Source organism: Musca vetustissima, unplaced genomic scaffold, assembly GCF_032173495.1.
Source record: "Musca vetustissima isolate MV318-11 ecotype Yass unplaced genomic scaffold, APGP_CSIRO_Mvet_v1 utg1469, whole genome shotgun sequence".
Taxonomy (NCBI): Eukaryota; Metazoa; Arthropoda; class Insecta; order Diptera; family Muscidae; genus Musca; species Musca vetustissima.
The window spans coordinates 13,834-27,919 of record NW_026879459.1 but is presented as its reverse complement, the minus strand read 5'-3'; the positions used below and the strand labels follow the sequence as shown (position 1 = coordinate 27,919).

The 14,086-nt window shown below is 36.1% G+C and overlaps 1 protein-coding gene across 1 annotated transcript in view; it reads right to left on the bottom strand.

Moving 5' to 3' along the window:
* The window catches only part of LOC133324368 (relaxin receptor 2), a 37,586-nt gene extending 25,742 nt beyond the window's left edge, over positions 1-11,844 (bottom strand). Inside the window, exons 1-4 of the mRNA XM_061533212.1 lie at positions 11,757-11,844; positions 5,185-5,547; positions 2,905-3,002; positions 54-133 (exon numbers count right to left, since the gene is read on the bottom strand). Of these exons, the coding sequence (XP_061389196.1) occupies positions 54-133; positions 2,905-3,002; positions 5,185-5,547; positions 11,757-11,844 (629 nt within the window). The remainder of the gene's footprint in view (positions 1-53; positions 134-2,904; positions 3,003-5,184; positions 5,548-11,756) is intronic.
* Between the last annotated feature and the right edge of the window lie 2,242 nt (positions 11,845-14,086).

The window sequence follows — 14,086 nt, the reverse complement described above, 5'->3', positions numbered from 1 at the left end:
ATTTAGAGAATTTAAAATTTATTTTAACTTCTAATTACTGCTTGTTTACTTACAATATTTCTAAATTTGTATTGGAAGCAAATGCGCTTCTTTGTAAGGTTAGATTGTTGTTTACTATTATTAGAGTTGTGACCTAGAAATGAAAAAAAAACGAGCAAGAGACATTTTTAGAGCTTTAAAATTTATTTTTTAGAATTTAGAGACAAAATTCTGAAGGACTTCTGAAGTTATTTCAGTAACAGATAACTTAATACCTTGTGAAATTCTTATATTGTGTCCCTTCTTGAAATTCGAAAGGCCTTCGAAAGACCTTCAATGCCAAGGTCTTTTACTCTTAAAAATATATGGCTATGGACCTTCTGAATCTATGTCAAGTGGACCTTCTAAAGCTCTTCTTTAGTTAGAGACCTTCGGAGGCTCTTGTATAGCAAGAAAATCTACTAACCGTTATAAGAGCTTCAGAAGCTGTTCTATAGCTAAAAGACATTGGGAAGATTTTCTGAATCTCTTAAAAATCTAGAAGGTTATTTGAAGTACCTCATCAACTAGAAATAGAAGGCATATTTAACCTATATCTCAAAGGCCTCCTAAAGCTTTTCAAATGCTATAATAATCATTGAAGGTCTCTATGGCTAGTGAACCTTCTGAATCTACGTCTAAAAGACCTTCTCAAGCTATTTTATATCTAGAAAACATCACGAGACTTTTGTATATCAAGAAGATCTACTGAAGCTATTCCATGACTACAGGAGTTTTGGAAGATTTCCTATAGCTATAAGAGCTTCGAAAGCTCTTCTATAGCTAGAAGATCTTCTGATGCTCTTCTATTGCTAGAACTCCTTCTGACGCTACTCTTTGGCCAAAAGACCTATTGAAGCTTTTCTACACACAGAAGACCATTTGAAGCTCTTCTATAGCATAAATACCTTCGGAAATTTGTCTATAGCCGAATAAAACTCCAAAGCTCGCCCATAATTGGAATGTCTTTTGAAAAGAGTCTAGAATATATAGAGAAAAAAATATCTTCTAGGTTTATTCTATAACCGTATGATCCACTGAAGGTCTTATATATTGGTAGCAAACTATCAGAAACTCTTGCGTATGGAAAAGGACTTCTAAAGCTTTTCAATAGCTACAAAACCTTCTAAAGCTCGACCATTGCAGAAATATCTAGAAAACCTTATTAAGCTCTTCTATACTCTTGAAAAGCTTTACTATAGCAGTAATACCTTTTATAGTTAATTTATAGCCTAATGACATTTTGAAGCTCCTCTGAAGCAACAAGACCTTCTGAAGATTCTCTAAACTGACGTCCTTCTAAAGCACTTCTATAGCTAGTAAATTTCCTGAAGCTCTTCTTCACCGAAAATGTCATCTAAACTGACCTCCTTCTAAAGCACTTCTATAGCTAGTTAATTTCCTGAAACTCTTTTTCACCGAAAATGCCATATGAATTTCCTGTGACTAGACGTATCAAAAACGTCATTCTGAAGCTGAACCTTCTAAAGCTCTACCATTGCAGAAAGACGTTCTGAAGCTCGTCTATAACTAAGAAATCGTTTATAACTAATAGACTTTATTAAGCTCTTCTATACCCTTCAAAAGCTCACCTATATCAGCAAGACCTTTTGAAGCTCCTCTATAGCATATCCACATTCTAAAGCTACTCTGAAGCGAGAAGACCTCCTCTAGACTGACGTCCTTCTGAACACCTTCTATAACTAGTAAAGTTCCTGAAGCTCTTCGCCGAAAATGTCATCTTAAGATCCTGTATAGCTAGACGTACCATTCTGAAGATCTTTTCAAGCGAGACGATCCCCTGAAGCTTCTCTTTAGACTGATGACCTTCCTATAACTATAAAGACTTCCGAAGCTTATATACGCCTTAAAGCTTCAAAAACCTTAGAATACCTTCGTGAGCTCCTTTTGAAGATCTCACCTTATATAGTCATTCTGAAGCTCTTTGCAAGCAAGAATACCCCCTGAAGCTCGTCTATAGACTAATGATGTTATTATAACAAGAAAGCCTTCAAAAGCTTATATACGCCTTGAAGCTTTAAAAACTTTAGAATACCTTTGTAGGCTCCTTTTGAAGATCTCACCTCATATAGCTAGTAAAACTCCTGCAATTTGTATCTAAAGCTTCTCTTAAAGAAAACCTGAAAGATCTTCCGAAGCTTTTACATAAATAAAATACCTTCCAAAGATATCATTCTGAAGTTCCTAAGAGACGTAAAATACTCCTGAAACTCACCTATAAACTGTCGACTTTCTAAAGCCATAATATGACTAAAAAGCTTTTAGAAGCTTTTATATATGACTTGCAGCTTTAACAGCTCTAGAAATACCTTTTGATGTCTTTCTTGAAGCTCGAAATATAAAAAGTCCAGTATGATTAGATAAACAAAAGGATCTTCGAAAAGAGTTTACCAAGCTTAAAGACCTTATGAAGCTTTTCTAAAAATAGACAGCTTTTTAAGCTCTGCTACAAGCTTCTATTAGGCCGTCTGAAACATTCCCATTTGCTAGAAGATCTTCTGCAGCGGTTCCTGGGTTAGGAGATTTTTTGTATATTTTCTTTATGTAGGCCAGCTGCTGAAGATCTTTTGATTTGAAATACCTTCTAAAACTTTTCTACAGATTTAAGATTAAAAACTATAAATATCGTTAAGTACACCTGGACCAAACTTTTTATACTCAACGCCATGTAGTGTGTATACAATTTTCTAAAAAAAATTGGGACCTTAATGTTATTGTACTAAACAAATTGCAGACACTCAGGTTGGGGAACTGGGCTAGGACCTGCAACATGTCGACAATAATCTTTGTATGGTAGCCAAGTAGAAATATGGACCGACATTGATATCGAAAATCTTCAAAATGTTTCAAAAAATCAGTACTTACTTCTTCACTTATTTCGGGTATACTTGTTAGAGATGCTTTGGAGCTACAATATAGGGCTGTTTTTCGACAGATACATTTTTTTGGATATGTTGATATTTCTGCAAAGAAGGATAAACAAAATAATATAAAAAAATTTATTGTATCTCTAATACTAAAATTTTAGACAAGTATCTTTTTTATACCCTTCACCACACTGTGGTACAGGGTATTATGTCTTTGTGCATATGTTTGTAACAGGCAAAAATAATCGAGATAGACCCATGGTTCCTTTTGAGAATATGCATAGAATCACTTTCTAAGTCGATTTATGCATGTCCGTCCGTCCGTCCGTCTGTCTGTCCATGTTAAATTGTAAACAAAGTACAGGTCGCATTTATGATCCGAATTGGATGAAATTTGGCATAGGTCACTTATTCGGCCCAAGGACGAACCCTATTGAAATTGGGAAAAATCGGTTCAGATTTAGATATAGCTCCCATATATATATTTAACCGATTTAATGTAAACGGTCCCTATATAGCTTTCGATTTGCACGAAATTTGGTATAGGCTAATCATTTAGGCCTATACTGATGTCTGCCAAGTTTCGTGAAAATCGGTCCAGATTTAGATATAGCTCCCATATATAGTTTCGTCCGATTTCAGGTAAATGGTGCCCCAAAGTCCCTATATATCTTTTGATTTGCACGAAATTTGGCATAACGTACTGAATTAAGCCTAGAGTGATGTCTGCCATGTTTCGAGAAAATCGGTCCAGATTTAGATATAGCTCCCATATATAGGTTCGTCCGATTTCATGTAAATGGTACCCCAAAATCCCTATATATCTATTGATGTGCACGAAATTTGGCATAACGTACTAAATTAAGCCTAGAGTGATTTCTGCCAAGTTTCGAGAAAATCGGTCCAGATTTAGATATAGCTCCCATATATAGTTTCGTCCGATTTCATGTAAATGGTGCCCCAAAGTCCCTATATATCATTCGATTTTCACGAAATTTGGTACAATCTAATCATTTAGGTCTAGAATGATGTCTGCAAAGTTTCGTGAAAATCGGTCGAGATTTAGATATAGCTCCCATATATAGTGTCGTCCGATTTCATGCAAATGGTGCCCCAAAGTCCCTATATATCTTTCGATTTGCACGAAATTTGGCATAACGTATTGAATTAAGCCTAGAGTGATTTCTGCCAAGTTTCGAGAAAATCGGTCCAGATTTAGATATAGCTCCCATATATAGTTATATATGTTATATATATATATATAGTTATATATATAGTCCCTATATATCATTCGATTTCCACGAAAGTTGGTACAGCCTAAGCATTTAGGTCTAGAATGATGTATGTAAAGTTTCGTGAAAATCGGTCCAGATTTAGATATAGCTCCCATATATAGTTTCGTCCGATTTCATGTAAATGGTACCCCAAAGTCCTATATATCTTTCGATTTGCACGAAATTTGGCATAACGTACTGATTTTAAGTACTTGACGCACCAAGAAACCAATAGGAACAAAACGTTCTGAAATTAGTATAACGTATCCTGTGACAAGTTTGTTTGAAATTGCTTAATATTTGGCCCGATATCAAGTAAATTGGGCATCAAACTCCTCATGTTAGTCAGTTTGTCATCAAATTTTGCACAACGTACAAAATTGAGCATAGAATTATGTAGTTTCGTTTTCTAGAAGTACAGACATAGCCCAACGGATGACCTATTTATATTTGTTTGAAGTCGATTTACATACTTTATGGGTAGATCTACGTAGATTCACATTTAGATAAATATCACATATTTTATTTCATTCAAGTTCAAGCTAATAGTCCTGTTTAATATACCCATAGTGGTGAAGGGTATCATATAGTCGGCCCCGTCCGACTTTACTACTTTCCTTACTGGTTTTGTTTGAAATAGTTATACATTTATTAAAAAAATTAAAATCAAGTTAACACGAAATAAATGCTAATTATTTTTAATTATAATTTATATTCCCAGCTCTCATTCCATTTCTTTTTCTCCCCTCTCTTGACTCCACAAATTCTGTGTTGTCGTATAATTTGAACATTAATTTTAATTATTTTCAAGCTCACGTATAAGTAATGACACTACGTATACGCCACACGTACACTGACCTTTAGCATATTTTTAAAAACCTACACACAAAACTTAAATTATTAAGGCAGAATCCTTTACAAAAAAGGGATAAAAAAAACAAGAAAAAAAACAACAAAACCAACAAAAATAAAAAAATAGTGATGGAACTTAGAGAACCCCTTACCACAATTGTTGTATTTTGCCATTTGTTGTTGTTCTAGTTGTTTGTTGTCTCTTTCAGCGGCCTTTGTTACATTCAAATCCTTGTGGATGGTTTCTGTGTCCGTCGATGAAGATGACGACGTCGTCGCAACCGTCACATTATTGCCCACAATAGTTTGCTGTTGCTGCTGCAGCTTCTGACGATGTTTCTCAATCGCCTTTTGTATAATTTTATCTGTCATTTGTATGCTGCCATAGAGAATGCCGCACTCAACGGGATGTTCATCGCTGCCATCGATACAATCCCGACGATGGTCACATATTTGTCGTTGCGGCACACAGAATCGGCCATTGTCGCAGGCAAATGTGCCACTGGGACAGGGACCTAAAAATAAGAAAAAAAAACGAAGTGAAAGGACAAAAATAACTGGCATGAGGGAACAGAGTCAATAAATTGTAGAAATATAATGTCACGGAATATTTGAGTAAATAATTTAATATCAACTAAATTGAGAATCTGTGAAATTTCAAAAATTAAAAAAATATCCGACCATTTAGCCATAAATTGTATTTGTCTATTAGCTATTATTAACATGTTAACACAAAGGTGGTCGGGGAAAGAAGTAAAGAAGGAGATTTTTAAATCTTATATAAGGGATGCAGAGGTGATTTTTTGAATGTAATTTGTCTACAGAGGACTTTTTTCAAGTCCAACAGAAGAATTATTTACAAAAAATATTTTGCAAGGACCAATAGAAGGATTTTTTATGATCCAAAGCAGCGTGAATTTTTTATCGCTGCCCTGGCCATGGCATTAAAATTCTGCTAGGAGATTTTAATGCAAAATTCGGAAGGGAAAATATCTTTGGCCCCACCGTCGGAAAATTCAGCCTTCATGAAGAAACATCCGATAACGGCAGGCAGGTTGATTGACTTCGCGGCAGCAAAAAACATGGTAGTTAGCAGGACCAGATTCAAACATGTCGATATACACAAAGCCTCCTGGATTTCTCCTGATCAAGTAACGAGAAATCAAATTGATCATGTTGTGATAGACGGAAGGCATTCATCCAGTGTATTAGACGTTCAATCGATCCGAGGAGCGAATATCGATTCGAACCACTACCTTGTAGCAGCCAAGGTTCGCACTCGTCTTAATGTTACAGCAAAGGTGCGATCTAACATAATACGGAAATTTTACGTCGAAAAGCTGCAAACACAACAGGTAGCCGAGGCCTACTCCGCACAACTTACCCAACTGCTTGACGAAAGCTCTTCTTGTCCCGATAATAGTATAGCAGCACAATGGCAAAGAATTGCCCACTCCCTATAAACTGCAGCAAAAGCAAAACTTGGGTACCAAAGACCTCCACCAAGAAACCCATGGTACGATCAGGAGTGTCGTAATGCTACTGATGTGAAAACGCAGCGTATATGGCAACCCTGCAGACAGTAGCAACACGTAATGTGATGGAGAATTGTCGGGAGAAAAGGAGAGATGAGAAACGTGTTTTCAGAACGAACAAGAAAAACGTGAGCGTGTGCAAATCGAGATGTACAGGAGTCAGAATGAAGTCCGGAAATTTTACCAACGAGCAAAACACCAAACCGAAGGTTTTGGTGCAGGCACATAGTCCTGTAGAGATGAAGAAGGAAACCTGGTAACAGATACAGGCAGCGTGTTGAGGATCTGGAAGGAGCATTTTGAAAAGCTTCTGGTATCAAATAGTGGCGGTGAAGAAGATACCCCAGAACCAATAATAGATGACGGTATAGAGTGTTTACCACCTAGCCAAGATAAGGTCAGAATATCAATTAATCGGCTAAAGAACAATAAAGCAGCAGTAGCCGATGGGTTACCAGCCGAACTACTGAAGACTGGGGGTCAGATGCTGGTCAGGAGCATGCACCAGCTATTTAGTACAATTTGGCTAGAGGAATGCATGCCCACTGATTGGAAACTCAGCATCCTGTGTCCCATGCACAAAAAAGGAAACAAGGCGATATGTGCCAACTACAGAGGAATTAGTCTTCCCATCGCATATAAAGTGCTATCTAGTGTGCTGTGTGAACGATTGAAGCGGCTTCAGACCTGACGAATCCACCATTGACCAGATTTTCACTCTGCGCCAAATCCTGGAAAAGACCACGAAGAAGACATCCACACATACCACCTATTCGTCGAATATAAGCCGCATTCGACAGCCCTATCCATTCAGAGCAATTAATACGGCTATGCAGAATAACTTTAAGTGGCACAATGCCGAACGAGAATTCAGACAAGGTGGCAGTTTGACGTGTGATCTTTTCAACATCCTGCTGGAAAAGGTCATACGAGACGCAAAGGTGGACAGAAATGGCACTCTATACACCAAACAACACATATTACTCGCCTACGCGGATGACATCGATAAAATGGGTCGAACATTGCGAGCGGTAACAGCAACCTGTGAACAAATTGAGAAGGAGTCTGCCGAAGTGGGTCTGGCAGTAAACGGCGAGAAGACCAAGCTGATGGTATCAACGCGCAAGACGTCCAGTAGTCTCGGACCAACTGTGAAACTTGAGAACTACAGTTTCGAGGGAGTTAAATATTTTATATTCCTTGGTACCGCCATAAATAAAACGAATAATATCAGTTTTGAAATTCGGAGAAGGATTGTGATGGCCAACAGATGCTACTATGGTTTAAGCAAGCAACTCAAAAACAAGGCCACCTCCCGACAGACCAAACTCACACTTTACAGGACGCTGATACTACCCGTGCTGTTATATGGATCTGAAGCATGGGTACTTGCGCAAGCAGACGAGGCAGCTCTTTGGGTGTTTGAAAGAAATTTTCTCCGAAAGATCTACAACGGCGATCTGCGTCAACGGTGAATATCGGCGTCGAATGAACCACGAGCTTTACAATTTATACGCAATTTATATACAATTTATCGTATTGAGCTGCGGCGACTACGGTGGCTAGACCATAGGATGAATGAGAATGCCCAAGGCATATAATAGCGAGCCTAGTGATGGTTCCCGTAGAAGGGGAAGGCCACAAATTAGATGGGAAGGCCAAGTAGAAAACTACATCTTGGAACGTGGTCTTTCAAATTGGAGGAGATGCGCACAAGTCCGACGCGCTTGGAAATCTTTTTTAAGCTCGGCTTATGGAACAACCGTTCTGTAACAAGCCAGTTAAGTAAGTAAGTATTTTTCAAGAACCAACACAAGGCGCGGATTTTTTATAGAATTATTTTTCAAGGACCAACACAAGGCGTGGATTTTTTATAGAATGATTTTTATATAAAAAAATGTATACTATTTAAAAACTCAACTCTTCACGTGTTCCTTCATCCTTTGAAAAGTACATCTTTGTCCTGCTATTCGTAGGATTTGTTTAGATAAAATAGTTATTAACTTTCGCTTACCTTGCTGTAATCTACTTTTTTGGAAATCCTCTTCTATTTTTGGTAACCACTTTTTTAATTTAAATAAAAAAAACAAGACGACTACTATTTCAAACCAGCAGGTGTTGTTGTGAAACTCATTAGGAATTATCACCACATTTAACTGGATAATCTATAATGACTTAGTTGGCAGTTTCTTAAGCAGCTACCAAAACAAAAATCTGAGAATGAACTTTGAAAACGGCAGAAAAGAAATTTCTTGATAACAAGCATGCATAATTTACCACATTAAATAGCCTCAAGACTACTTAAAGAGTCCAACAAAAATCTAACCAGCAAAACAATAAATGTCGCCTACATTTTTTGGTCCTTGCGAAAAACGAAGGAGCCTTCTACCTCACTCCGACAAACGAAAGGCCAATTGTTAATGAACAACTCTAACTACCAGCAGATGAAACAACAAATACTAATGTTCATAAATTGCAATTTAATAGACCACAAGGACAAGCATGTTCCTTCTTGTCCGAAAAAAGGAATCATTATATTAAGATTCAAAGTCAACCATATTCTCTCTCTCCCTGCTCCGAAAAAAAATATTTTTTTATTAAGATTCCATTTGGTCACAGTAACATCTTTCGACAAGAAAACCAAAAAAACAATAACACCAAATGAAAAAGGCTAACACTTGCTCTTAACAATTGACTGAAGTGGCAATCGTATTATGGCCAGCATTCATTTATCTCATTCCCAACGTTTTTTATCCCTTCTCCCTTTGCCAGACTCCACTGGATCTCGAACATTTATGAAGTGAATTTGGAATCAGAAGAGTCCATTCATGATAACAACATTAGTAGAAGTCCTAATAAAAACAAATATATGGGAATTTATGTGCGTTAGTGTGTGCGTGTGTGTGGGTATCTTGGCCATAATAAACTATTAATAACCCGACACAAATACACCCAACCGCAAACACACACACACACACACCCAATTTACAAGTGTCTAAACAATAATAAAAATATAATTTGTGTGTTAACTTTCACCAGCTACTAACTGTTGTTTCTTCCAAGGAATCTAATTGTGATTCCGAACCGTGGTAGGGTCAGTTCTTCGGGTAGGTTTATTTTATACATCTAAACAATTTCAATGATCATAAATTCAAGGCCATTCTATTATGGCTGTGGTATTGTGAGAATTGGTCTAGTTTTGATACTTAAGGAGAATAATGGTCGCCTTAATGACTTCCGTTGTGGACTTATTGGGAATTTTATTAAAAAAAATGCACATGACAAACAGATAACAAATTTGGAAAATTTAAATTTATTTATATTGGAGTTGGAACGAGGGGAAGATTTTCATTTGGGATTTTTTATATATTTTTTACATACATGAAAAGTGTGGATTTTTTAAGGAAGGTGGATATTTTTCAAATAGCATCAACAGTGGGGATTTTGGAAAAATACTTTTTTTCTTAGAATGGTAAATTTTTTTCAAGAACGTGATTTTATATACCCTTCACCACACTGTGGTACTGGGTATTATGTCTTTGTGCATATGTTTGGAACAGACAAAAGGAAACGAGATGGACCCATGGTTCCTTTTGAGAATATGAATAGAATTAATTTTTAAGTCGATTTATGCATGTCCGTCGTCGGGTGATGAGAATAGCTTTCCAGGTGGCACCGCGGGGAGGTCAGTGTCCACAATTGCGATGAAAGAGGGACCAAGATAAGCCTGGACTTCGCCATGTTAAAGCCGATCAGAGCCGTTGCTTGGTATCTATCATCCCCTACGAACATTGCGATCGGTAACAGCCACCTTTGAACAAATTGAAAAGGAGTCTGCCAAAGTGGGTCTGGCAGTAAACGGCGAGAAGACCAAGCTGATGGTATCAACAGTAGACTCGGACCAACTGTGGAACTTGAGAACTACAGCTTCGAGGTAGTTAAAGACTTTATATACCTTGATACCGCCATAAATAAAACGAATGACATTAGTTTTGAAATTCGGAGAAGGTTTGTGATGGCCAACAGATGCTACTATGGTCTAAGTAAGCAGTTTTGAAACAAGGCCAGACCAAACTCACACTTTACAAGACGCTGATACTACCCGTGCTATTATATGGATCAGAAGCATGGGTACCTGCGCAAGCTGATGATACCCAAAGTGGTGAAGGGTATCATATAATCGGCCCAGCCCGATTTTACTACTTTCTTTACTGGTTTTAAATATCTTTAAATGACTAGCTAAGGGTTTTTTAATAGGCAAAATAGGCAAAATGTTTTTCCAAAGTACCACTTAATGTGTGGATTTTTTAAATTTTTTTTAAAGACTTTTGGAGTTCTGATTTTTTTAAAAAGTTTTTTTTTTAAAGGTTTACCATAGTCGTGGGATTTTTAAAGAATATTTTTACAAAGGACCATTAACACCGTGAATTTTTCACGGAAGAATATTTTTAGAAGCGTGGACTAATATAGATTCATATGTATAGATTGAAGACCTTATAGAACTCTCCTGCAGAAAAAAGTTCATCTGAAGCTCTTATATAGCAAAATTCCTCATTTACAGCTAGAATTTGTTCTGAAGCCCTTATATATTCACGAGGCTTACTGAAGCTTTTCTATAACTAGAAGTGCTTCTGTTATTTCGGTATTTGTTATGCTCCCTGTGGAAAATTGGCTGATCACTTAGATCCTGCTAATGTATTGTACTTATTTTTTTTTTCAAATCCTCCATAAAAAACAAATAGGTTTTCCCTTGTTGTCTTTTTTAATCTTCGATTCTTCTTTTTATGTTATTTTAATATTATTAACATATCCCATAAACATTTGTTATTGTTTTCGAAAATCGTTTAAGGGCATCATAAAAAAACATACGTGTTTTGAATCTCACAATGGCTTTATCCTAGCAGATGTTATGGGCATTTAGATCGCTTGAGAAATAAATGCTAATTTCACGTGGCAATATAAAATAATTTTATTGCCTACTTTTCGGGGATGCAGAAAACCAAGACACAACTCCTTTAATTCGACATAAATGTAAATTTATTAATATGGCAGATTATTCTATAATAAAATAATGCATATGGGATTTTAAGTGTAAACATAAAATATAAATCTTGCAATGAGCCGGGGATTATCTTTTAAAGTATGGTCGCTAGGAAAAATGAAGATGAAGTGAAAACAGAGAAACTTACCCAAACTCAAATAGAAAATCAATGCCGACAATGCACAAACAATGGCCAAAAATACAACGCCAATTGCTATACTCCTGCCATAGACCATACTCCAGACGTTTCTTCAGCTGCTGCCTTCCGTTCCGTAGGTCAATAATGTTGAGTATGAAATTGATGTGTAATGCTGATGATCAAAGGTGAGGTGTGAGCAAATTTCCACTTCTACTCCATCCAAATAATATTTCATATAGAATAGTGAAAACAAATTTACTCCATTATAAAGTGAAATTTAATCCATACGAAGAACATCGAACAGAATAAAAAAAAATTTTTGTAGTTCATTTTCACAGACATTTTTGGTGGATTTTTTATCTTATGGCATTTTTTATAAAGTCATACGATTTTTTTTTTTTGTATTTGTTATAAATGACTAAGAGTCTGTGCTAATGGAATGGCATGTCAGCCATTCGACCATCATCTCCAGAAAATGCACGAAAAAATAATAAAATTAAAAACAACACTCACACATACATACTTCTCTGCTTTGTATTTATCACAATTCAAGTCATGTTGCCGATGATGTTGTCCTTTTGCGCTGAAGATGATGACGATACTGCATCAGCATCATTGGTCTAGCCAAACCACAATAATAACAAATGCAGGATAATTGTGGAAAAGTTGTTCCAGTGTTTTTTGTTGTTGTTATTTTTTCTTAAACTAATATTGAATCATTAATCATTTCTTTTGTGTGTGTGACGAAAGGAATAAACAGTTCCGGATATTAGTTTTCAATTTTCGAGACACATTAACTCATCAAATGTCTGGAAGAGTTGAAGAGCTTTACATATTATGTATTAGAGCTGGAGGAGGGTGCAAGAAGAAACACTGTATTAAATTTAATAAAATTCAATAAAAAATAAATGTCAATAAAAAATATCTACATTATAATGAAAACAGTAAGCAAATTTAAAAAATTCTAAAATATCCCATCTGAAGCTATTCTATAGTTGGAAAATATGTCAATGCTCTTGTATGACAGGAAGATCTTGTACAGCTATGAAATGAGCTTCTCGACCTCTCCCATAGATAGAAGACTGAAGCACAATTATAGATGTAACGCTTCTTTCGAAACCTAGAATATATACGAGCCTTCTGAAACTTACCCATTGCAATAAGATCTTTGATATTTTCCCATAGAAAATATTCCAATGTTTTGGTGTAGGTGGAAGCACTTCAAGAAGTAATAGAGATAGGAAACCTTCGAAATCTCCTGAAAATAGAATACCATCTGTAGCACATTTTATAGATAAAAGGCTTCTGTACCTAGAATACCTAGGAGCCTTCTGAAGCTTTCTAAGGAAAGATTTTCTGAAGCTTCTCTATAGGTAAAATTTGTTTCAATAACTAGAATATCTTGTATATCTGGAAGACCTTGTGAAGTTCGTATACAGCTGAAGTTCTTTTATATGTTTCTATAGCAAGAAATATTCTAAACCTATTCCATGACATCAAACCTTGTCTAGAAACCCCTTCTTAAATTTTTCTAAAGTAGAAATAACTTCTGGAAATATAATGAAAAGACTCTTCTATAGCAAAAAAAACTTCCAGTAGCTTTTATTTTATTTCTGGAGGATTTTCAGAGGCTCCCCTAACCATAGAAGCCATATACAAACTAATCCATAGAAGCCATATACAAACTTCTATAGCAAAAAAACTTCCAGTAGCTTTTATTTTATTTCTGGAGGATTTTCAGAGGCTCCCCTAACCATACAAACTAATCTCTTAGGGGAAGTTCTGCATATGAAGTTCTTCCAAAGCTTATAGATGTCTGAATTTCACTTAGATGTCTAGCTATTAAATCATTTGGATTATTTTCTATTATATACGGAAACATCTTTAGGAGTATATACGAGTTTCAAAAGATTTTCTTGTATAAAAAAGGAGCTTCGAGAGAGGAGCTTCGAAATGACTAAGGAATGAAGAAAGTATAGTCTATATGCACAGTAGCTTTAGAAGATATTCCAGCTATAGAAAAGCTACAGAAAGGTTTCCAGGCAACGTTTATGAAGGGCCATTATTTATAGAAGCTCTTCGGCGTATAGAAAGGGACCAAATGAACTTCGTAAAAGGTTTTCAAGATAAAAGAAATTGAAAAGACTTCTAAGAAAATACTTCAAGAAAATTCATCACAATATCCTCAAGTTATAAAACACGCTCAGAAGAGGTTCGAAAGACCTTCTATCTATCCTCTATTCCTCTCCTCAATCTCCTCTAGTTTCCGGGTACTCAGGATGAACACAATGGTTACCGATTGAAAGTAGCTTCTAAATGATTGGTAACCGGACCTATCC